Genomic DNA, 25,254 nt, shown 5'->3' on the forward strand with positions numbered 1-25,254 from the left:
TAACTTGTGTTGCTGTATTTGGACTTGTTAGAATCAGTAGTTATATATTATGTTCAAGGTAGATTTTTTAGATTTTATTGTTGTAATTTAAAATTTTTTGTTGAAATTTTTGGATATGTTACTTTTGAGGGAAAACTATATCAAAATTTTTTCAAAACTTGTAAGGCATAGTTCACATGTAAGTTTAAATCGTTGTAAGGCATAATTTTGCTTGATTGCTTTAACTAGTTTTGAAATACTTTAGTTTTTGTTGAAACATCATGACATTATTATTTAATTTCATTTTAGCCTTATGGTCTTTCATTTTGTTATTTAAGCTAATTTTTTATTTTTTTTTCATTTTATTATACTGAAGATTTCATTGAAGTTTGTAGATTGTATATAATAATGAAAAAATAACATATTCGTCATAACATTTACATTAAACTTCAAATTATGTGTATGTGATTTTTTTAAAAAAACATTTGAACTAATAAAAATTTCTTCTCTCTTCCTTTCCCATTTATCATTAAGCTGAATTCAATTAAAATATCATTGATATTAGGGTTAAGGTGCAATTTTAACAATAAAATATTATGCAAAGAGCATCTGGTACCATTTAGTTTTGAAGGGTGCAAAACTAGACATAAACATTTAAAAATGAAGCAATTTTACCACTTCTGTTAACTTGGTTAAATGTCCATCACTTTTTTTTTACAGTAGACCCACTTGTTTTCACATTTCTTCTCTCTCCTCGTTATTATTCTCTCTCTTCATCTCTTATGTTTCCATAGACTCTCCCCTCTCTTCCTCACTTTCCTTAGCATTCTATTAAGTTCTTATATCATCTCTCTCATTTAACCCATGATGATTACTTATTTGCTCCTTCATTTCTTCTCTCTCCAATTAACATGTGATAACTGCTTCTTAGTAGTTCAATTATTCCTTGATTTCGTCTTCATCACTTTTCCTTCTTTTCCTGTTAATATATCTTTTTGACTGTCCCAAATGCCTTGCGATAGATTATTCTATTGGCATTAAAGAACTTGGGGGCTATCTTGAGATCTTGGTAGTTGAATTCTTTCAGCATTTTGATGATCTATTTGGGCTTGTTGACTTGTTTAACTATTTTGCAGTACACCCAAAATAACGCTTCGTCAAACAGAGCTAGACCAAAAGCACCTAGCATCACAGGTCCAAGCCCTTGTAGAGTTCATTGTGGTAGGACAATTTATTGTCCTTTTGTTGGGTGCTTGAGATCGATTCTAATGTGTCTTTAGTCACCAACTTCCATTAAAACCATGCTGTCAAGGTCCAGAGGTGGTTTACGTTAAGGCAGTTGAACTCAATATCCATGAGTGTGTCGAACTCAACCACCAAAATTCAAGGGGTAACACTTGTCATGTTAAGGAGTCCAAGAGAATCATCAACATCACCGAAGATTTCATCAGTTGTTGTGATCAAGAAAGCGAGTTTGCGGTTGATGGACGTTGGATTTAGGTTGGTCACTGGTTTGGAGAGATTTGGTAGTGCTGGTGCTAACCAGGGGCAAAGAGTGTGTATTTCAAGGAGAAAAAAAAGATACTAGAAAGGAAGAACATTATGGCGAGAGAGAAGAAATGAGTTCAAACAATTGGGACTCACTTTAGAAAAAGAGACGGACGTTTGGCCAAATTAATGGAATGGGTCAAATTGCTCCATTTTTAAATGATTGTATCTAATTTTGCACCTTTCAAAAGTAAATGGTACCAGATGCTCTTGCACAAAACTTTATTGTTAAAATTACACCTTAGCCCTTGATATTATTCTTTGATCTTTCATATTGATGCAGTCTAGATGTTAGATACAATCTTAATATGATGCATGTGGAGAAAAACTTCCGTGATAGCTTGATTAGTACTCTTTTGCACATACCACGAAAGACTAAAGATGGAATCAATGTGAGATTAGACTTGACTGAAATGGGAATAAAGAACGGTTACATCCACAACTGAAAGAGGGTGGTAAGATGGTTTATTTTGAACCAGCAGCACACATATTGTCCAAAGCAGAGAAAACTAGCTTATGCCGGTTGTATGGCATTAAGGTGCCATAAGGGTACTCTTCTAATGTGAAAAGACTTGTCTCGATGGATGATTTGAAGTTAGTAGGAATGAAGTTTCATGATTACCATGTAATTAAGCAGCAACTATTACCAGTGGCTATTTGAGGCATAATGAAAGATGATATGATAAGCACCATAATTAGACTGTGTATTTTCTTCAATGCTATTTGTAACAAAGTTATTAGCATAGAAAAGTTAGATGAGTTAGCAAATTAGGGGTATGATATTCTGTCTTAACTAGAGATGCACTTTTCTCCTGCATTCTTTGATATCATGGTACATTTGGTAGTCTATTTGGTAAGAGAGGTAACGCTTTGTGGCCCTGTTTATCTAAGATAGATGTATCCATTCGAGAGATATACGAAAGTCTTAAAAGGCTATTCTAAGAATCTTTATCACCCTAAGGCATCAATTGTTCAAAGATATGTAGCTGGGGAGGCTATAGACTTTTACAAAGGATATTTATTTGGGGTACAAGCATAGTCTCGACATGACGATGGAATAGGTAGGGGAACATGTGGGCTCAAAGTGAAGAGAATAGGTCGTGACGAATTGTTCTCAGCGCATTCATACATTTAAAACAATATGAAAAAAGTTCAACTGTACTTAGATGATCATAAAAGGACCTTAAATGACAAATATCCAAAGAAAAGTGATATAAAAATTGCTAATGAGCATAACAAAACATTTATAGCGTGGTTCAATGAAAAGGTCCTAAGGGAAAACGATGTGTTTAATATAATAAAAAGGTTAGCTTAGGGGCCTTGGTTTGATATTACCACTTGGAGTAGATATGATATAAATGGGTATTCTTTCTACATAAAGGCTTAAGATGACAAAAATACTATGTAGAACAGTGGAATAATGGTAGTAGTTGAAGCGATGCATTTTTCTAGCTCCAAAGATAAAAACTCTAAATTGGCATCCATACCTTATTATGGAGTTATTGAAGAGATATGGGAGGTAAGTTACACCAACTTCAAGATTCTTGTCTTCAAGTGTAAGTGGGTTAACAATAATAGTGTTGAAATAGATCAACAGTTTGGATTTATCTTAGTTGATCTTTATAAGGTTGGTTATACAGATGAGCCTTTATTTTAGCAAGCCAGGCAAAACAAGTATTTTATGTCACTGATCCAGTAAATAAAAAATTGTCTATTATACTTTAACGTAAAAAACAAAAAGATGGTGATCCAACTTTAAACCTTGATAAGACACCACCTTTTACTGTGAATCCACCTGCATAGAGCAAAGTAGAATTAGAGGCCCCTAAGCTAACCAATTGCAATGAAATGAACAAAAAAAAAACATATAGATGATGATGAATATGCTATTCAAGATGATCATTGTGAAGAGATATAGGAAAATACATAAAGTAAGACCATAATAAAATAGTTGTGCACTTTAATTTAATTTTATGTTTACTACATGCTATTTTTATTCATTTTATTGCAATTTATTGACCTATTTGACCTTGGCTTCTTAACAGGCACATGGAGGACGATAATAGAAATAATGAGGAATCTAGTGATGATCAAGCGAATGATAAACCTATTAAAAAAAGGGGTAGAGGGACAATAGGGATGCTAAAGCTTGTAGTACTTTGTGGGCATATTTAGAAGAAGCATGTGGATTTTGATGATGACATGAATCTAGTTGGTACAGAGGGTGATAAGTTCATAAGTTATGTAGGACTTATGGGATGAAGCAAAGTTAACATTTTATATGCTAACTGGAAAGAAGTACCACCTGAAACGAAGTAAGTGATTTGGCTAGATATATTGGTATGTAACTTTCTATCTTTCATACATTTAAATAGTTATAATTATTAATTCTAACTTTGTTATGCATGAACTTTGCAACAAACCTATGATGTTCCTCCCACCCCTGAGATGAGAAAATGTTGGCTAGACCAAATATGTGAGTAGTGGAAAGATTTTAAGACAATTCTCACTCACGCCTACATTCGAGGAGCCAAAAAGGATGAAAATCCATTTAACATACCCCTTTATTAAGGTAGACACTTGGAGAAGATTTATGACTTCACGGCTAGATCCTGAATTTCAGGTAAACTTCTCCTAATCATTGCCTTTTTGTTTACAAAAATTAATATCATTTTATTTAACTAACTTTATTTTGTTTACTTTTTGTAGAAATTAAGTGCTTCAAATAAAGAGAAGCAATTAAAAAATTTATTTTAGCATTACATGTCTCGTGGGTGTTACAAGAAGGCACAATAAGAGGTCATGGAAGCTGATTTAAAACAATTGCAAGAAGATGCAAAATCAAACCTCAGTATTATCGTTCAAGCCCTTGATCCTCTATCTTGGCATAGAATATGAAAGCATGCAAGGATAAAGAAAGGTCAATATATCAATCTGACTGTTGTTGACATTGCTAATGAGATTGTAAGTAGTTAAATTAAATTATTTAAATTGAAATAGTATTCATGTTCTACTATAATTGTAATTCATTTTTATTTATCATTTGAATGTTATAGGATGCACTTGAGGAGTAGAGTAGTCAAGGATCTTTCACTCTAACTGGAAGGATGGACATTTTGACAATAGCAACTGGGAAGTTAGGTTATCCTGGTCGAGTCAGAGGATTATCAAAGATAGTTGGTATAACAAAATTATTTAGTTCAAGTTTACAAAGCTCTTAAGGAAGAAATGCCCCAAGTGCTTACTTAATGGTTAAAGTTCGAGAACAAGTTCATCAAAAGATTATGACTAGTGTAAAGCTTTGTCAATTCTTCAAAAATGAGCTTATGTCTGAGCTTTGTGAGGAGATGAGATCCTTGGTTTCTAGCATGAAATCAGGCAAGTTCAATAAAAAGAATGTACACCCCAGGTTTGAAATTAATCCTAGTCTAATTTTCTCTGTGTTGAGCCAATATTTTTATCATTTAATTCCATGCTTTCATTTGTGTCATGCATCCAAAATTCCCTAGCCTTTGGAAGCACAAGAGGTAGCTTTAATCCACAAGTGCTGTCATCTTCGCTTGACCCTAGTCCCACACCAAATAATAGAGAACCTTGCATTCTCATTTAGACAACTCAAATATGCTTGATGTTACCAATGCTGTTAAATACACACAAGGGTCTAAAATTCATTATAAGAAAATTGAAGCGGACTTGGTTAAAGTGACGATCACAACTATTTGAGAGGAGTAAGCAGATGTAGATGTCCCGTTCCCTAGTGATGAGGTTGCCAAACTAGGCTAAGCAAAAGGATATTTTATTTTATGGCCTAAAAGACTCATTAACGTCATATTTCTGATAGTACAAAATACTCAAGCATTTTCTAATTAATTGTTCATATCCTCCTTATGATACTTTTTTTTATTCAATTTTCATTAGGATATTGAAGGGGCTACTAAATTTCCTTGCTTGGCACAACTATATGACATCTACAAATCAATTAACAAGGTCTAAATGACAATACCTATGGGCATTAGACCAGAAGGACATCAAAGACTTCCTATCTATGGATGACTTAGACATTTCATTGATTTAGTTAGTAATAATGTGATTTTATTCTATGATTTTTTTATGTGCTCATTTTTAACTTATACATATGAACTAATTTTTGACCCATTTCAACTTGATTATAGTTATTTCTACAACTTGTGCACTTCTACAGGAAAGGAAGATTTATATGGATTTATGTGTCCCGTTGCTTTGCAAACTTTTAAGAACCTCATTGATAAGCGGATGAGATACATGGATAACACCATTGGAGAAACCCAATTGCCTTTTATTTTGCCCCAGTTATTGAACTATAGGTAGCTTATATCTATTTATATGTATTCAATTTCCCATGAATTTACTGGTTTAACTTCTTTTTATATTTCAACAAACATTGGTCATTGTACGTTGCTTGTCCCACAAACAATGTCATTTACTGGTTTGATTCATTAGGTCATTACCCAAGTGGCGATATTAAATGTGTCTTCAAAACGTAAGTTTTTGTCATCTTTTATATGGTTTTCTTACTTCATTAAATTGTTATAATGTTTGGTCATTTTCATTTGGTCATAGGCCTTTGAAAACATATTATATACAGGGTAGGAAGTACGAGGGTAAAAATGGCAAGACGACTTGGCACAAATCAATAGTAAGTGTTTCAATTTAAGTTCTTTAATTTCATCAACAATTATTTCATATATACATATATTTATCTTTGTTATTCACTTTTGATTTACAGTATCATCTGCGATCAGGAAGTACATTGTGCAGATACTATATTATTTGTTTCATGTATGAAATAATTGAGTTTGGATGTAATAAAGATTTTAAGATGGTAATAATTAGTTTGATTATAGTTATTTGCTTTTTTCATTTGATTTCTTGCTTTTTTTTAATTATTTAATCTTGATTAAATTAATTTTTTATTTATAAACTAACATATTTTTAATGATGAAAGCTCTTACATTAATGAAGAGATTGATACTACTCGAGATCGTTTGGTAGGACAATTTCTCTAAGATTTTTTCTCTCAAAATTATATATGAGGTTGGAAGGCTTAGACATGTTTAGGTTAAAGTTACTTGTGTTATATGTTTATGTTAGGGAGTTTAGTTTTTTTCCTGCTTAATTAAGTTAAGTAGGATGTCATTTTGATAAGTTATTGTTTAGAATGTCATTAGAATTCTATTTGTATGGAAACTACGATGAATGAATTGTCTCTACTGAATTGCTGCTGCTATTATAGTATGTTTTGGTTCCATTTCAATTGCAGGGTTCAAATGAAAACTGATATATACAAATTAACAAATTTTATTTTTTAAAACAATTAATATACTCATTTGTTCAGCAGAACATACGAGTATGATGTTGCATGCTCGTCTATTCCCACGGGAATAGACGAGCATGCAACATCATACTCGTCTATTCTCATGGAAACATACAAGTATGTTCCCCTTATACTCATCTGTTCTCAAGAGAAGATGAGTATGAGTTATAATATTTGTTTATTTTTAACAAACAAATATATATCTACTATCCATGTCTCCTGTATCAACTTCCCCTTTGAAACAGACGAAACAGGCCTCCAGAACAGATGAAAATGATTTTTTTGTAGTAGTGGTCTACTGAGTAGAAATTGAAGCATTAGATTTTGAAAAGCATATCCCTTTTATATGAAGATATCTGAGTTTGAGATAGGTGTCCCTAAACCTTGTTTTGAGCCTAATGTCATATGCAACAAGTTTCACATTAAAAGAATTTGTATTTTGTGAGATGTTGTATAAATGTTGAACAAAAGTCAAAGCTAAAAGAGAAATAACCACTGCCAGAAAAAAGTCTTTTAATGGCGGTTATTAAGAGTTTTTCATGATAGTTTTGGAGGCGCAGTGGATACAGTTGACGTTGAAAGGTGAATAAAATATAGTGGTTAAAAACCGTCGTGGAAAATAGACTTTCCATGGTGGTTCTATTAAAAACCCCCGTGGAAAATCAAATTTCCACGGCGGTTATTAATAAAACCGCCATGGAAACTTGAACTTTCCACAGCGGTTTTTCACTTAACTGCTGTGGAAATTCAGTTTTCCATAGCGGTTTTTCACAGAACTGCCATGATAAACTTTTTGAATGGCAGTTATTTAAATAATCGCCGTTAAAAACCGTTTTTTTTAATACTACTGCGTGAATTTCTTTTTAGCTCCCTGTAGTTTACATTTCCAAATAAATCCAGACAAAGCAGACTATGTAGAATTATTTCAAGATGACCATATGAATTAATAATCAACTAGCTAGTTAATATATATACATATAGTGCAGCAAGCATTGAAATATCTAGGCAGAACAGAAACCAATCCTAAAGCTACTTCTCCTAACAATAAGTAAAGGCATAATTCAAAGAATAGTAACAAGCTAAGTGAATTCTGTTTGCAAATAGAACTAAGTAACATATATAGGGGAAACTAATAAGAGAAGAAAAATCTAACAATGAATTCTTTAAGAAATGACCCAACTATTTCAAATTTTCAAAACTCTGTGGCAATGTTGTTGACAAAGTGTCCCTCATCAAGTTGATTTCATCTATTTGATATGGCGCAGCATTTTGAAATACCTGTAAATCAAAAATAACATAGTCAACTTAATCAAAATTGTAAAAAGAATTGAAGAATTACATGCAATGTAACTTATCTTTACCTCGACTAATTTTTTAGTCACCTCTATCTCAATGATGGCATTCATGTAGCATATGACATAATATCCACATTCAACACTCTCTTGTTGACAACAGTGCTAACAAAATAAAATATAAAATTGAATATTAGACTTTAATTATAAACATTAACTTTAATTATTGAAAAAGTCTTGCAATAGGACTTCTCACTTCGGTTTACATAATGCCTCGAATAGCAAGTGAAAGTAATTGTTGCATCAACACGTGACAATCATGAGACTTAATCCCTGTTATCTTCAAATCTTACGTTGAAACAAGTTTGCTCAAATTAGAAGAATGACCTTGTGGCACCTTAATTCTATTAACAAAACCACATAAACTTCTTTTCTCTTCTTTTGATAACGTGCGCAGCTGAATGTAAATAAGCCCTCTTACCATCTCTTTCTTGTGGGTGGAGGAGTTTTCTTATTCCAATTTCAACTAAGTCTCATCTTGCATTGATTCCATTCTTAGTCTTTCCACAAAGTCATTTATTGTGGTGAAGATCATGACCCATAAATTAAAGGTCTCTTGTTTATATGCATCAAACACATCAACACCTTCCTCCCATAATTTCTTCAGATCCTCAATCAAAAGTGCCAAATACACATCGATATCATTTTTCGGCTGTTTTGGCCCCGAGATCATCACAGATAATATGATATACTTTCTTTTTATACATAACCAAGAAGACAAGTTGTAAATTACGAGGAGCACCAGCCACGCACTGTGTGTGTTACTAAGATTACCATATAGATTAATTCCGTTCGTACAAAGCCCTAGCCAAAGGTTTCTTGGCTCGTTATCGAATTGAGAAAATTTTTGATCTATTGTTTTCCATTGAAGAGAATCTATTGGGTGATGAAGCTTTCCATCACATATTTTCTCATTGAAATGCCATCTTAAGTTCTTTGCTTCTGTGACATTAGCAAATAGACGCTTAAATCGTGGTATTATTGAAAGATACCATAGAACCTTCAAAGGAGAACCTTTGGTCATCTCATTATAATCACCATCATCTTTCTTAACTTTGTATCTTGAAGTCCCATATTTAGGGCATTTATTCAACCCTTCATACTCATTTCTGAATAATATACAGTCATTAGGGCACGCATGTATCTTCTCATATTCCAAACCCATCGGACACAAAATTTTCTTTGCCTTATACCATCCGTTTTGAAAGTGAATTCCCCTTTGGAAGAATATCACTCAGGAGTTCAAGCAATTCCGTGAAACTAGCAATGATCTAACCATTTTTTGCTTTCAAGTTCATCAATTTCAACACGGTTGTCAACCTTGTGTAATCATCTTTACACCCCGGGTATAAAGGCATCACTACACAAAGTTTCAAAAGTGGCAGAAAACTATGTAGAGGATTCAGACTTTATGTCACGAAACATATATGAAATTCTATCACCAAAGTCTTTATTTACAACCTTATCCTTTCCAGACAGTGTAGTCTTTCTAATTTCTCCATGCCATATCCAATTTGTACACATCAAATTTATCCCATCACAGATAAGATGCTCTTTTATCTCATAAATACTCTGCTAACTATTATTTAAGCATTTGACACAAGGACAATAGTACAATCTATCTCTTTTACTAGGGGCATTTCTCCGAGCAAACTCAAGAAACTTTTCAAACCCATCCTCATATTCTTTGCTAATTCTCTTAGCTTTCATCCAACTACGATCTATTGTTTTACAGAATCAATGAACATAGTTGTCAAGCTCAATTCTAACTCCTTAATTCAAATATTGAAATAATAAAATAATTAAATGTTAGTCAATAAATTAAAATTAACTAACACTTAATTACAAATTAAATGGAATGTCTCGTTTTTAAAAATAAAAAATTCAATAGAATTTCCCTCTAAATATTTAACAAAAGAAAAATTAGAGTGAAGGACCAAGAAAAAGTTATATTTATTATAAAGAATATTAAAAATTGTAATTATTTAAAAGGACCATAAATATATTAAATATATTATAATAAAAATGAAATATATAATTACTTTTAAAAATTAGATTAAGTAATTTCTTAAAAATTGGTATATATAGTGAATGAGTGAAAATGTTGATAAAAATATAAAATCAAACAAACATATATAAGTTTTGCAAAATAGTTAAAAAAAATTATTTTAATCAAAATTAAAACTATTCTTCATAACATATTTCAACATGCATAAAGTTTTATAAAAATATTAAATTAATTTAATATAATTTCTTTCCAAACACTTGTTTTTAATTTAAAGTTATAGAAAAAAATAAAAATAGATTTGTATATAAAATTTAGCTTTTTGTAAAAATAAATTAAAACACATATATACTTAAAGAAGTAAATTTTTGCAAAAATATTATTCTCTTTAGGTCCTCCATTCTAATTTTTCCTATAACAAATCCCAAATTATTTTAAAAATAAAGAAATCAATCAATCAACCAAACCAACTTAACAATGTAATAAAGAAATTAAAAAAAAGATAAATTTAAAGAAATATAACAAATAAAAAAAATAAGAATTCAATTTCAAATCAATTCTATGAATAAAGATTTTCAAAGCTAAAACTTCTAAATCTAAAACGGGAACATAAATGATATCTATTTGCAATGAAATTTTAAACAACACTTTATCATCAATCAAAGTTCATAACAAAAAAAAATTCACAAAACAATGAACATATTATTTATTACTAAATTATCAAATTTATTACCAAAAAATTACCAAAAATTCGAAATAAATATCAAAAAATTATTAAAAAATCAAAAACTTCAAAACTAATCAACTTCAAACATTTAAACATGTTTCTAATACTGTATATAGGAAAGGAATTGAGGTTTTCTCACACCAAATGTTATCAGTCAACAACTCAAACACATAAAAAACGCAAAATCAACAATGCAAGCCAACCACAATGTAAAACTAACAAATCTATTTGAAATACAACAGATTTTTATAGTCAAAACATTCAAGAAACTAAGAAAAAATGAAAAGATTGAAAGAAAAGGATACTCACACAGTAGAAATGATTCAAAGGCACGAAGTTGGGAGTTCAAACGGCGGTGGATAGCGGCAAGACACTACAAGCTAAATAGAGAAGTTTAAACAGTGGAAAAGGTGGGGGAATGGCCAACAATGAAAGTTCGTTGGTGGTGGGATAGAGGGGGACCACAGCGCACTGATATGAAACTATGAAAATGAGTAAAACTGAACCTTATCGTAAGTTATTTTAAAACTTTCCACGGCGGTTATTAAGAAAACCGCCATGGAAAGTATTTTTAACGACGGTTATTTAAATAATCGCCGTTAAAAATACTTTCCACGGCTAAATAACCGTTGTTAAAAATACTTTCCATGGCGATTTTCTTAATAACCGCTGTGGAAAATCAAACGTCATGCCACTTATTTACAAAAATGCCACCGTCTTTTTTTCATGGTGTTTTTCTTCATAACCGCCGTTATTTTGCGACGTTAAATGTCTTTTCTCTAGTAGTGCATAATAGAGTATATGAGAAACAATATACATTATATTTGTGTAATCAAGTGAATGACTCAAATTACTTTATTGAAGATACAGTAATGCATGGCTCAAATTAATGACTCAAGTTTAACTACTCTAAATCTTAATAATGAGAAGTGATGTACAAATTTGAGTACATATAATATAACTCTAGTTATTTTGAACTTTCATAACAAATTATTTAAGTGATAAAAGCATGTTACACATGAGATAAATATAGGATGCAAACCTTTTGCTAATATTTGGCACCATCAAACTATTCATGTAGGTTATCAAATCTGATAACAAGTGCATCTAAAAGGGATATTAAGCTTATATGGTTTTCTTTTCTTCATCCATAGATGGGATCAAACAAATTATGGTAGTGAACAAATTCCCAAAAGTATTTCCAAAAATTTTTTGGATTCGCTTATAGTACGTGAAGTTGTGTTCTCTATTGAGATGGTATGAAGAACAACCACGCTATCAAACATTTTGTACCAAATGCCTCCTTCTGGTTTAGCTCAGTTAAGAAAGATGATATAAGAGCTACTAAAAAAGAGGTTCATTCCACCAAGTGTATCATTTTGGGATCACCGATTTTATTTGTAAAGAAGAATGATGGTAACATAAGGTTGTGTATTAAAAACTAATAATTGAACAAGGTAACGAATAAGCATAAGCGCCCTTTATCAGGGATTGATGACCTCCTAGATCAGCTAGTGGGATCCTTGATTTTCTTTAAAGATCGACTTACAATTAGGGTATCTTCAACTAAGGGTCAAAATTGAAGACATTCCTTAGGTGGTATTTTGTATACACTGTGTGGTATGACCTTCTAGTAATGCCATTCGGGCTGACTAATACTCTTACAGTGTTTGTGTATTACATGAACAAATCTTCAAGCACTACTTGAATCAGTTCGTTGTGGTTTTCATTAATGACATACTCATCTACTCCAAAAATAATGAAGAACACACATATGGAACACCTAAAGAGTTTCACTATTTGATTTCTGTATACGCAGTATTAACCCTAATTTATTTAACAATTCATTTTACAAATATCTCAATTGACTGCAAATAAACATTATCATAACGTCAAATCGTTTCATAAGTAAATAAAATCATGCCAAATATCATATAGGAGACAATTGTTTCTTTTGATATACTCCTCTAGTCTTATTTATAAAACACTTCGAGCATGTTTTACATAGACCAAGAAAAACTTTAAACTTTATTAACTCTCATTTAAAATTTAATAACTTTCTAACTTTATTCCTATTTAATATACATTATACCTCATGTAGACAAAGTCAATATAATAATAAATGAGGGGTAAAATTGGATACCATACAAAAAATCTCTCTTTGCTCTATAAATATGATCAGAGGAGTATATAGTTCTAATAAATGGGAAAACAAATAAAAAACTTGGATCACTTTGAAGCTTTTATAAAGCATTCAACTTTCTTTACTTTTATCTCTTAAATTGTACTCAATGAATGGCATTTGATGTTACAAGTTGCATCTATATCCTCATTTTGTTCGTAGAAAAAGAAGAAAAGGTTTATGCCATAATTATATCAATGGAACGTGCTAGGATGTATCAAAGCATGCGTTTGTCATGTAAAAATACCTTTTCATACTCGTTTATTTTGCATCATCGATCTGCACATACAACCATTTTTAATTTACAAAAAACCAATTTGTTTCTTTTTCTTTGGGTATCACTGCCTTGTTTGGCCAAACAGTTGTCGTGCCCCCATATGCTTGCCGCCTCTTCTCTGAAACATCAAACATCCCCCACCGTCATTATATACCGGCTCCAGCCGAGCCGAGCAGAGCCGAAGCCCGAGACTGCGCCACAAGAGAACACACTTCTGTAATGTGTCCGTCAACGTGGCCTTACGTAATCGGAGAGGGTGCTTCTTTCTCTTTTATTATTTTTTTTCCTTCCTTAGCTCGAGTTAAACACTGGGACGTTGATGAACCATTCACCGTTGGATCCATCTGATCAAATATTGACCGTTGGATCCCAGTGTGAACATTCGTATCCGTATCGTGTTTCCTTCTTTGGACCCCACTGCAGTTTTTCCAGTTAGAAATGTCCCCACCAACATAAATCCCATTCTCTCTCTCCCTCTCACACTCATTTTCTCTCTCTAAAGCGGACGACAAATTGAAGCTCCACTTATTAAAGCAACCCCCCATAAACCGTACTAGTTTCTCTAAACTTTTTTCCCATTATAAAAGGCCCCATCCGCCAAATCCTTCCAATCACACCAATCACAGCACAGAGTATTACTGAGTTGTACTCAACCAATATACGAACCTTCTTCTTCTTCGCTCTCTCTCTCTCTCTCTCTATATCTCTCTTTCTTTCTCGTGGCCTTTGTTTCCGAGATCACCCACAACGCACAATGATGAGGCTCGCCATGAGACCTCCGAAAATCCCTCCTGTTTCAGCCGCGACCTCCAGCACCCATGTCCTCAAACCGAAGTGCATAACCTTCACCCATGAACCGACCAAACCCAACAACACCTTGTCTGTGTCCGAGGTGGTAAAAAACTTGGAGAAATTAATAAATCCCGATGACCAAACTGACCTCTCATCCTCTGCGTCATCTCCATCATCTTCTTCGTCTCCGTCTTCTTCTTCGTCATCTCGGTTTGAGGTCAGACAAGAGAAGGTTCGAGAAAGGTGGATGGAGTATCAAGGATACAGCGACTGGGAAGGGATGCTGGATCCACTGGACGAGAATCTACGAGCCGAGATTCTCCGGTATGGCCATTTCGTAGAGGCCGCATATAAATCCTTCGAGTTCGACCCTTCTTCATCTTCCTATGCGACTTGTAAATACCCAAAGAACAGGCTTTTCGATGGCTGTGGGTTTCCTAGTACTCGTTACAAGGTTACTAAACACCTGCGTGCAACCTCGGGAATTCAGCTACCTCGTTGGCTCGAAAAAGCACCAAACTGGGTAGCTACTCAGTCCAGCTATATCGGCTATGTAGCAGTCTGTGACAACAAGGAAGAGATAAAACGACTTGGTCGGCGTGACGTGGTTATAGCTTACAGGGGAACAACGACATGTTTGGAATGGCTCGAGAATTTGCGAGCCAACCTCACCGACCTTCCTTGCAATAGTGGGATCGATGGAACTGGAGCCATGGTTGAAAGTGGGTTCCTGAGTTTATACACTTCTTCTACACCGTCCAGCTTGAGTCTGCAACAGATGGTTCGTGAGGAGATTCGTCGGATTCTCCAAACTTACGGCGACGAGCCGTTAAGCTTAACCATCACCGGACATAGCCTCGGGGCGGCGCTGGCAACCCTCACGGCGTACGACATACAGACGACGTTCAACCGGTCGCCGATGGTGACGGTGATATCGTTCGGAGGGCCGAGGGTGGGTGACCGGAGTTTTAGAGAGAAGTTAGAGAGACAAGGGACGAAGGTTTTACGTATAGTGAACTCAGACGACGTGATCACGAAGGTGCCAGGATTTGTATTTGATCAAGGAGAGCGAGAGGGAAATATTTGTGCTGACGTGGCGGCCGATGGGAACGTCAACGTGGTGGGACTCCCGAGCTGGATACAGAAGCGGGCGGAGGATGCACAGTGGGTGTACGCGGAGGTCGGGAAGGAGCTCCGGTTAAGTAGCAGGGATTCTCCGTACCTAAGAGGTTTTAACGTTGCCACGTGTCACGATCTCGACACCTATCTCCATCTCGTCGACGGTTTCGTCAGCTCTAGGTGTCCCTTCCGAGCCACAGCAAAGAGGTTCCTCCGCCGGTGAAGCTAAAACTTTTTCCTGTATATATTTATATTATGTTATATATGTAAATAACATAGGAGTGAGGAGGGACCTTTACCATACAAATTAAAAGTGTGTGGGTGGTACCCCAGGCCTAACCTTGAGGAAAATAGAATGTAAAAAGAAAGAAATAAAAGAAAAGGCAGAAAGTTGGTTAAATGTAATTTTTTTAATTATTATTATTATTATGTGTAAGTAAATCAGAGACATTCTTTGATGATGGGAAAAGCAAAAGTGAGAATTTTCAATGGCAATAATTGGAGACTATATAACCTGGCAAGCGTCAGAGCATGCCGTAAGCATATTGTTTTTTTTTTTTTGATACGAAAGAGGGCAAAGCCCAGAAAACTACATTAGATTACTCATGAGGGGATTAAATCCCATACATTCAGTAGCAACTAAAGTGCTTAGATGAGGGGGACAAAAATGCAAAAAAGCAGACTTGTTTAGTCCTTCCTTCGCCAATAAATCCGCTACTCTGTTTCTCTCTCGCGGGATGTACTGCAATATAACTTGCCAACTGAGTGCTAAAAGGTTTCTTATCCGCAACATTAGCAGATTGTCCATGATCACGTTGTTCTTATCCGTAAGCATATTGCTTTTAAAACCAGAGAAAGTTTCTTACAGCATTTAGGTATAACTAAAATGCCAGGCCCATTTCTTGTCCTAACGATCCACTCATTAGAATTAGCCGGATTTTTCATTATTTATTTATTTATTATGGGGAAATTAGGGAAAATTTTCACCATTAAAAGTTTTATAGGTGAGAAGCGTTGATAAATTTTTATACACGAAAAAATATGGATACTCTGCAAATTTTGTCCGCACAAATCATACCATTATTTTGACTGAAGTCATTTTCAATGATAAAATTTGCAATGATACTTTTTCCTAATGCACCCTTTATTAAGATTTGTTTGAATAATATGCATTTTGCAAAATATCATTACGACAGTATATCTGTAAATATACTCCATCTGGTCCTATAAGTTACAATTTTTGAAATAGGGTTGGCGCTTATTATAGATTACACTTTATACTTATATGAAAATTTAATTATCTTTTTACTTTTACCCCAATCAATTTTATGTCCATTACATTTCCTTTTATTCCCATTCATTATTTCTTATATCTTTTTCATACTCATTTTCTCTCTTAATTAACCATATCTGTAAATAAGGGTATATTTAAGAAAAAATCCATTTTCTACACCTAATTTATTGCCTTTAACCAATTTTTAAAATTTTTGTATCTATATATTTCGGTTATTTCTGACACACACACACGCACAGATATATATAACTGAAAGGTGTATAATTTTATGGGTATATTATCTTAACTTTAATTTTTCTCTTTTCTGCACCAACACTCTTAGAAAAGTAAAAATTAGTTAATGATAGAGATATTATTAATATAAAATATAAAAATCTATATTCCATACCTCAAAAGTAGTCAATAACAAATTATTCGTCCTCAAATATGGGGCTAACTTAGTTTAGCCATATAAAATATCTAGGTTCATTTTCAAGTTTGAAAAGTTAACAAAATATCGTTACTATATAATTTATCATTTAAAATAAAAAAATGTTATCCAAATTATGTTATAAAGTAAAGTATACTTTTAGTTTTTTAACTTAATATAAGATTTTAATTTGGTCCATTAACTTTAAAAAATTTATTTTTAGTTGTTTGACCTTAAAACAGTTAAAAAATGATGATATTGAGATTTTGAATGTTGATAAATCATTTTTAAATGTTATTATATTAAGTTTAATTTGCAAAACAATTATGATTGTTATAAAAATTATCATTTAGCACTAATAGTTTTACATTAAAGATCTAAAAATAAACTTGTTAAAATTAAGAGATCAAATTGAAATCTTATATAAAATTAAAAGTAAAATGTATACTTTGCTGTATGCTATAAAAATCTTGTTCTATATATGTCTAGAGTGGCGATAATGTTTGACAGTTCAAACTTAACTTTTTTTGAAAAAAAATAAAATAGCTCCAATAAACAAAATCCATAAATCCAAAAAGGTGTTTATGATTATTTGTTTAATAATCTAACCCATGCCAAAAAAAAAAAAGGGTTGGTGGCACAGCTGGCGGGTCGTACGCTAACGTTAGCCATATTATTGGAGTGATGATCTTAAAAAGGCAAAACTTGTTTGGGCGTGCTCCGGTAAGAATATAATATGAACTGTCTAAGATCTTATTGACCAGTAATAGTAATCATGGGTTTATCATATATTCTGAGATTGTAATAATTTTTTGGTCAAAAGAAAAAAGATTATAATAATTTGAAATTTCCCTCAGTACAAATATATACAGCACCGACCCTAAAAAGTGTTAAAATAAGAACACTTTCTGCTACAAGTAATCTTCTTCTTCATCATTATTCTTCCTTCCTCGCCTCTCGTTATTCTACTAAGGCAACACTTACCTAACAGCGCGCCGTCCATACCAAACCTCACACGGACGTCGGTTTCATGCAAAATGACCAAAATAACCTTGACTTTTTTAAATAGTCGATGCTTGATGCATTTATTCTTCTTGTTCTTGTATTTGCGACGGCCAAACTCACCTGGGGCGTGATCATGTTAGTAATGTTGAACTCCAAGAATATGGCTTCATTCATGTATATGTTGAAGTCTTAAGATCATGTATAGTCTCTTGGCCTCCCTTTTCTCATGACTTTTTAGCTAAATTAGAATACCCAAGGGAAATACTACTTCTAGTACTTAATATAAGAGCTAGTTGAGAATTAGCTTTAGTCTTAAATATAAAATTTCAACTCACTTCGTTTTCTAAATTTGTAATTTATTTTTTAGAATATCCCTCTTAATTATACTGTCAAAGGGTTTCTATTTAAGGGTGGTTATGATAAAAAAAAATACTTTAGGAAAATCAACTCATATTTGTTACAAATAACTAATTTAATTAATTTTTTTAATATACTTAAATTAATTAAGTAGCTCTTATATTAAGAACGGGATGGAGTATTTATGTTTCTTGAGTTAGTTTTAAAATTTAAAATTATACAAGATGTGTTGTGAAAAATCTACCGAGTTTTTTCCCCCGACAAAAGATAAAATAGATTAACTAACATCCCTAGAATTTTGATTTAATTTGTTAAATTTTTTAATGGAGAACAATACTACATATTATTAGATACTAAATAAAATAAGATTATAGTACATCCAAGAGAAGCCTAATTTATCCTCTGTTTTGCTTGCTAAAATTGAAGACCTCCCCAGTTTCTTTCAAAACCTACATTTTAATTCAATTTTTATCAGTTTTAAGAATATCTTTTAATACTTTAAAATATTTAACTTTATTAAGTGAAATTATGTTAAAAATTAAAAATATTAATTTTCCCTCACAATCTAATCGTCTTCTCTCTTTGATCAATTTAAATAATTTTAAATAGTAATTATGTTAATATTTAAATAAAATTTTTCAAATAATTATGGTAAAATAAAAATAAATTATATTGATTAATGGATCGCTTTTAAATGCAATCCTCAATTAATTAAGTTTCTTTAAATATACATGTTTGAAATATTACTTATAGCCAGCTTATGTATATTTAAATGTTAAAAAATCTAACTAAATAATTATATATAAAAAATAAAATATATTAAAAAGTAAATACATATCGATTAAAATTATTTTCGGTTACCAAAAATTAATTTTATTTAATCCAAAATATGTGTTAATAGTAAATTAAAATTAGGTAGATGAAAGTTTAATCATACAATTACAATAGAAAGGAGATTATGTAACTTGTAATTTTAGGGTTGGTTTTTAATCATTTATTTGTTATAAACTTTGTAATTACATAGATATCGTTCGTTAAAATTTTCTTGTCAATGCTAACAAGTGACTATTATTTTTTTTTATTTCCGTCATTTTTTTGGTCTAAGAAAATTGAATGGATGGTCAAAATCTAATACATCCTGAATGTAACATATGAATCACATGAACATTATGACACTAATTAAATATTGATATTTTGCTTTTCTGATTTTTAAAGTTTTACTTTTAATTTTATGTGAATGCGTCTAATTTTGTTTTGTTTTTTTTTTGCCATGTAATTTTGTTATACTCACATTTAATAATATTAATATTAATATAAAATATAAAGTGTTTTTTTTTGGTAGACAATATAAAATATAAAGTTGATAAAAGATCGTGCTGTTTGCAAGCTAAGAAGCGCTTTCCTTTAGACTTCTTTTTTTTTTTTTTAATTTCAATATCTTTCACAAATTTTTACTGCACTCAACTACACTTAAGAGGATTTAAACTGTTACAAAAGTGAATATAAGATTTTATCTCTCATTTTGCGATGGGCATATTGATAACAGTTTGGTATATATTTCTAAATAATTAAGATCACAACTGTCAAAAAAGTTTTATAAAGACTCCTACTTGAGATTTGAATTAAAAGATGGATAATCATCCAAGAAAAGGATGGATTTGGTATTTTTTGAAGTTCTTAAAACATAAAAAAGTTTTAAAAATAATAAATGGGTGTGATAATGAAACATAGAGTGAAAAAAAAAAAAAGGTAACTCAAAGTCAATCACAGCATGGTTACAGCACATGGTTACTGTATCATGTAAATATCAAGATCATTATCTCTTCAAGACATCACTATAGTGCATGTCATGCATATACAATGATCACAGCACATACAAGCATGTTTGAAAGAAATAAACTAATCTAGGATTTTATAATAATAATTTGAACTCGCAAAGCATGCTTAAATAAGGTTGCTATAGACCTCTTTGATTTTAATTTCGTTTCTTCAATGACAGTTACTTTAGGTCGTCAATCCTCCATGAGGATGCTAAAGATCTTTTTGACTTGATCTTTTTAGGTTTATTTCTTGCCAAGCGCATGAGATGATTAATCAAACATGAGAAACTATTTCCTTTGGGGGTAGTTCTAATGCTTACCACATAGTCTTTGTGGTCTATTAGATCTAATAGTTTGATGACAAGGAAAACTAAAGAAAGAGTATCTTGCAGGATAAATAATTCTCAAATATGTTCTTAATATTATATGCTCTTAACTCAAGTCAAGAGATTAATTAACTTAACTCACCATCTGACCTTATGGCATTTGAGAGGTAACTGGAAGTTATGCGTGCACATGCATTGTCTATCTTGTCTTTCAACTTGAGTCAAGTCAACTCTCAACCCGAGTTAATTCTTATTATTCTGTCACTTGACCTTCTTAGCCTCAAGTTACTTTGTGCTTCACCCTAGTTAAACTCATCACTTAGTCTGTAAACTCAAGTTATGAATAACCAACCTTAAGTTAGGACTTCTGATTCATGCCAACTTGAAGTTACTCAGAAAGTAACTTTAGATATTTATTATTGTTGACCAAATATTGCGGCTATGATTCTCACATGTTTAATGCACTTATTCTTGACGTCATTACTTGATTGTATTATTAGGGAATAATAAGATTTACTGTCATTATTCATAGCCAACTCGAGTTAGAATGCTGTATATCTCATAACAACATCTCAAAATTTTCAAATGTCATCCGGTCTTATTAAATTTTGTACTAACTCTTTGTAAATGTCTCTAAGTATTGTATAACATGAAAGAATATATTAGAACACACTTCATAGGCATTTAAGCAAGGATTGAAGCTCAACAACTATCACTACAAAAAAACATGCTTTTAGCGACATGATTTTTTATTTAGTGACAGAATTAGCAACGGATTAGTGACGAAAACGGATTAGCGACATAATTTGTTCCATCGCTAATTGCCGACGAAAATTTTCAGTCGCTAATTCTTGACAGAAATTTCCGTCGCAAATTAGCGATGAAAAAATTCCGTCGCTAATCCATCACTAACCCGATTTTTTAAAAAATAAAATAAAATGTCACGTGGCATCTCTACCAATTGCCACGTCATCACTGGGGACCACATCCATGTGTCGCTGCCATCTCACCTCTACTGCCACATGTGTTGCCACCTTACCTCTGCCTGCCACGTGTGCGCCACATGTCGCCACTACATAATTCCATTCTCAAAGTGACTTCTCCATAGCTTGAACCAGGACCTCCTCTGTGCGCGTGTGCGGCTTTACTAGTTGAGCTGCAATGAACCTGTTGACTTATTATGTAAAATTATTTATATATATAATATTATTTTACACAAACAATTATATATACATATATATATTATTAAAAACTAAAAATATACTATATGATAATTTTAATCATAACTATTTTAATGAAAAAATAATTTTTAAATATTTGTTTTACTATTTTTTATAATTTTTTATTTTTTTAAAAAATATTTTTAATATAATTTTAATTTCTAACGACACTAATTTTGAATTTTAAATCATAAATATTTTTTATAAATATTTTTTTAAATTTATTTTTTAATTAACATTGATAAGATATACAATTTAATTATATATGTATTATATTACATTATATTATATTATCTATATGTGTTTTATATATTTGAAGAAAATCATTTACAATTAGTCAAAAAATCTTGTTATTCAAAAAATAACTACTATAATAAAGTATAATAAATTATTCTATATAAAAAATTAAATGATTTGAATAGATTATGATAAATAGTATTCTCCTACTTGTATATATATCCTATGTAATTTATTTTCTTAAAATTCTTTGTATATACCATTTGTTTTTGTATTGAAGACTAAAATCAATATATATATCATGGGTATTAATTATATCGTGATTAAATTTTATTGTTTAATGATTGAAATTCAAAATTCACTTCAATATTAATTTGCATTCATATAAATTCATTTTTTGGTTTTGAATTTCTATCATATATTATATATTTCAATATATTTTACATATGATAAAATTATTTCTTTCTTAAATCAGTTTGTATAAGAAAGTTATTAATATTCTTATTATATTTTTTTAATTATTATTAATAATCAAGAGGAATTTATTTTAACAAAACATAAACAATTTTTCTAAGAAATTGTCTTTCTATTTTTAGTATATACATAATGATGACATGAATGATGACGATATCTTCATTAACACCAACTCCACAAATATATCAATTTATTTTATAATTAAAAATGTTTTTAAATCATTATATTCTTAATTGTTATTATATGAATTTTTGTAAGATCATAATTTAAAATAACAAAATTTAAAATTAGCGACGGATTAGTGACAGAATTACGACGGAATAGAATTAGCGACAAAAACTTCTGCGACAAACAATTGAGCGACGAAATTAGCGACGGAAATTTCTGATAGAAAAAATTTTGTTGCTAATTTCGTCACTAAACATTTATTGACAGATTTTCTAATGGATTAGCGACGGAATTTAGCGACGGATAGAAATTCCGTCGCTAGTTCGTCGAAAAAATTAGCGACGGAAGTTCTGTCGCAATTCTGTCAGAAATTAGAGGCGGAATATGTTTCCGTCACAAATTCTGTCACAAATTAGCGACGGAATTTTTTTCTGTCGCAAATTCTATCGCTAATCAACTTTTTTTTTTTGTAGTGTATGTTGTGCAACAAAGTTCTTTTAGTCAAACACATTTAATACGCTTCAATGTTCACAAGCCTAAACTCAAATGAGAAGATTAATAAGTCTAATAACCATTCAACTACCATCAAATATAATTGAAAGCCATTCAAGACAAATAATGGAGTAAACGAACAACAAAAACTTCAATTCATCGAATTGGATATTCAAAGCCTCGACACTTATGCTCTTTAATACTTTAGTGTTTATCATTACACATTGTTTGACACAGAGAGTACATTGATTGCAAGCATTTTTTAGACTAAGAGATAACCTTACAAGGAGTAAAAAGGTATTCATAGACTTGATGATTCTTGTGTGTTGTAAGGCTTCACAATTGCCCATTGTAAACTTGTGTTTTGTAAGGCGTGTCTGAGGTAAACTTGTGTGTTATAGCGGTTTTCAAGTACCTTTGTTAAATTTGAGTCAGATGGTGGATTGAAATCTCAACATTTACTTGAGGATTGGATGTAAGTCAATGGATAGATTGAACCATGATAAGATCACTGTACATTCTTCTTTACCCTTTGATTTGGCCTTCATGTTGGTAATACAATCTCTAACTCTATCTCTTTATCATTCTAGTTTTTTATTTCAAGTTCACTTTAAAAATTTATCCTCACCTAATTCACGCCCTCTTGGGTTAAATCATATGTTAACATAGTCTTATAGCTAACAAAAACTCTAAAATATTCTTTTGGACTAAGAGCACAACATAGGTTTAATATAACTTTATGATTAAGTTAGTTGTGTTACTCGCTTGTTATCCTATAAATCATAAGAAAATTGCCACTAAAAGTCTACCTTTTAGAAGTGGCTCTAAAAGATGCAATTGAAAGTGAGACTTTTAGTAATAACTCTAGAAAATCATCACTAGAATTCTATTTTTGAGCGACACTTTTAGTGGTAACCTTAGAAAGTCACCACTAAAAATCTACCTTTTAGAAGTGAATTCACCATTAGAAGTCTAACTTCGAGTTAGACTTCCAACATCAATTCTAGAAAGTCACTGTTAAAAGCGAAACTTTCAATAGTGATAGCTAAAGTCACCACACTATTGAAAAAAAGACATTTTACGATGGCTAAGATGAGCTTTTCATAGCAACTTTGAGAGCAACATCTATACCATCGATGTAAAAAAATAGAGAATTTCTTAAACCGCTATGGTTTATGACTTTTTATGGAGATTATTCAAATAATCACATTGGAAAGTTTATTTTCTTTTTTTTAGCTTCCCTCTCGTCCTATTGATCAAGATGGAATAGGAGAACAAAGTCCCTAGGGATGGGATGTGAGAATTAATTGATCAATAACCTGTCATCAAAATTCATTATGATAGAACAAAAGTAAACCCTTCTCTTGCCATAATAGCACCACCTACCTTTGCCTTCAACCACCAGATCGAAACCATTAAGATTTGATGAAGGTAAAATCAAAGACCTAGATCTAATCAAATATGTGAATTTCAGCCTGTCAAACTCAGATCTATAAGATGAGGGGAACACATATTAGATCTATTATCAAAATATGTTTAAGCAAAGAAGGAACAAAAATTTGATATATTCAAACTTTGAATAAGCATCATATTTTTAATCAAAGAAAACATTACCCACATCTTTTCAAACAATTGGACCATAAAAACTATGAAATCAAAGAAAAGAATGGAGCAAACAGGATGAAAAGCTCACAAATAATGATGAAAAAGATGATGCGATGTAATGATGATGGAAGAACATGACAGAGACAATAGAAGCAAGAGATAAACACCAGCAAAGGTGGGCAGAGGTAGAAAATCGAGTGGGGACAACAGTAGGGAACCATAAGCTTTGATTGTAAAAAGTAAAAAACTATCACACGATGGATAGGATTTTAAAATTCTAATCAACTATTTAAGGAAGTTTAAAAAAGACTTTTCAACCACTGTAAAAAGAACTTTTCATGGTATTTTTCTAGATAACCACCGTAAAAAGTAAATTTTATTTTCATATAATTACAAAAACCTTACTGTCTTTTTGTATAGTGTTTTGTCAAATAACCACGTAAATTAGCATCGTAAAAGCTTTTTTTTTTTATATCAGTGTCACTAAAAGACAAACTTTTGTTAGTGGCTCTC

At 31.6% G+C, this 25,254-nt stretch overlaps 1 protein-coding gene across 1 annotated transcript; it reads left to right on the forward strand.

The window, feature by feature from the left end:
* The first annotated feature begins 14,180 nt into the window (after window positions 1-14,180).
* LOC114759604 (phospholipase A(1) DAD1, chloroplastic-like) lies at window positions 14,181-15,557 on the forward strand. Its single transcript, XM_028948810.1, has one exon. The coding sequence runs from the start codon at window positions 14,181-14,183 to the stop codon at window positions 15,555-15,557; it is 1,377 nt and encodes a 458-aa protein (XP_028804643.1).
* The last annotated feature ends 9,697 nt before the right edge of the window (window positions 15,558-25,254 follow it).

The sequence above is a fragment of the Neltuma alba genome, unplaced genomic scaffold (assembly GCF_004799145.2).
Source record: "Neltuma alba isolate B1F8T4 unplaced genomic scaffold, ASM479914v2 tig00010875_pilon, whole genome shotgun sequence".
In the NCBI taxonomy this organism is placed as follows: domain Eukaryota; kingdom Viridiplantae; phylum Streptophyta; class Magnoliopsida; order Fabales; family Fabaceae; genus Neltuma; species Neltuma alba.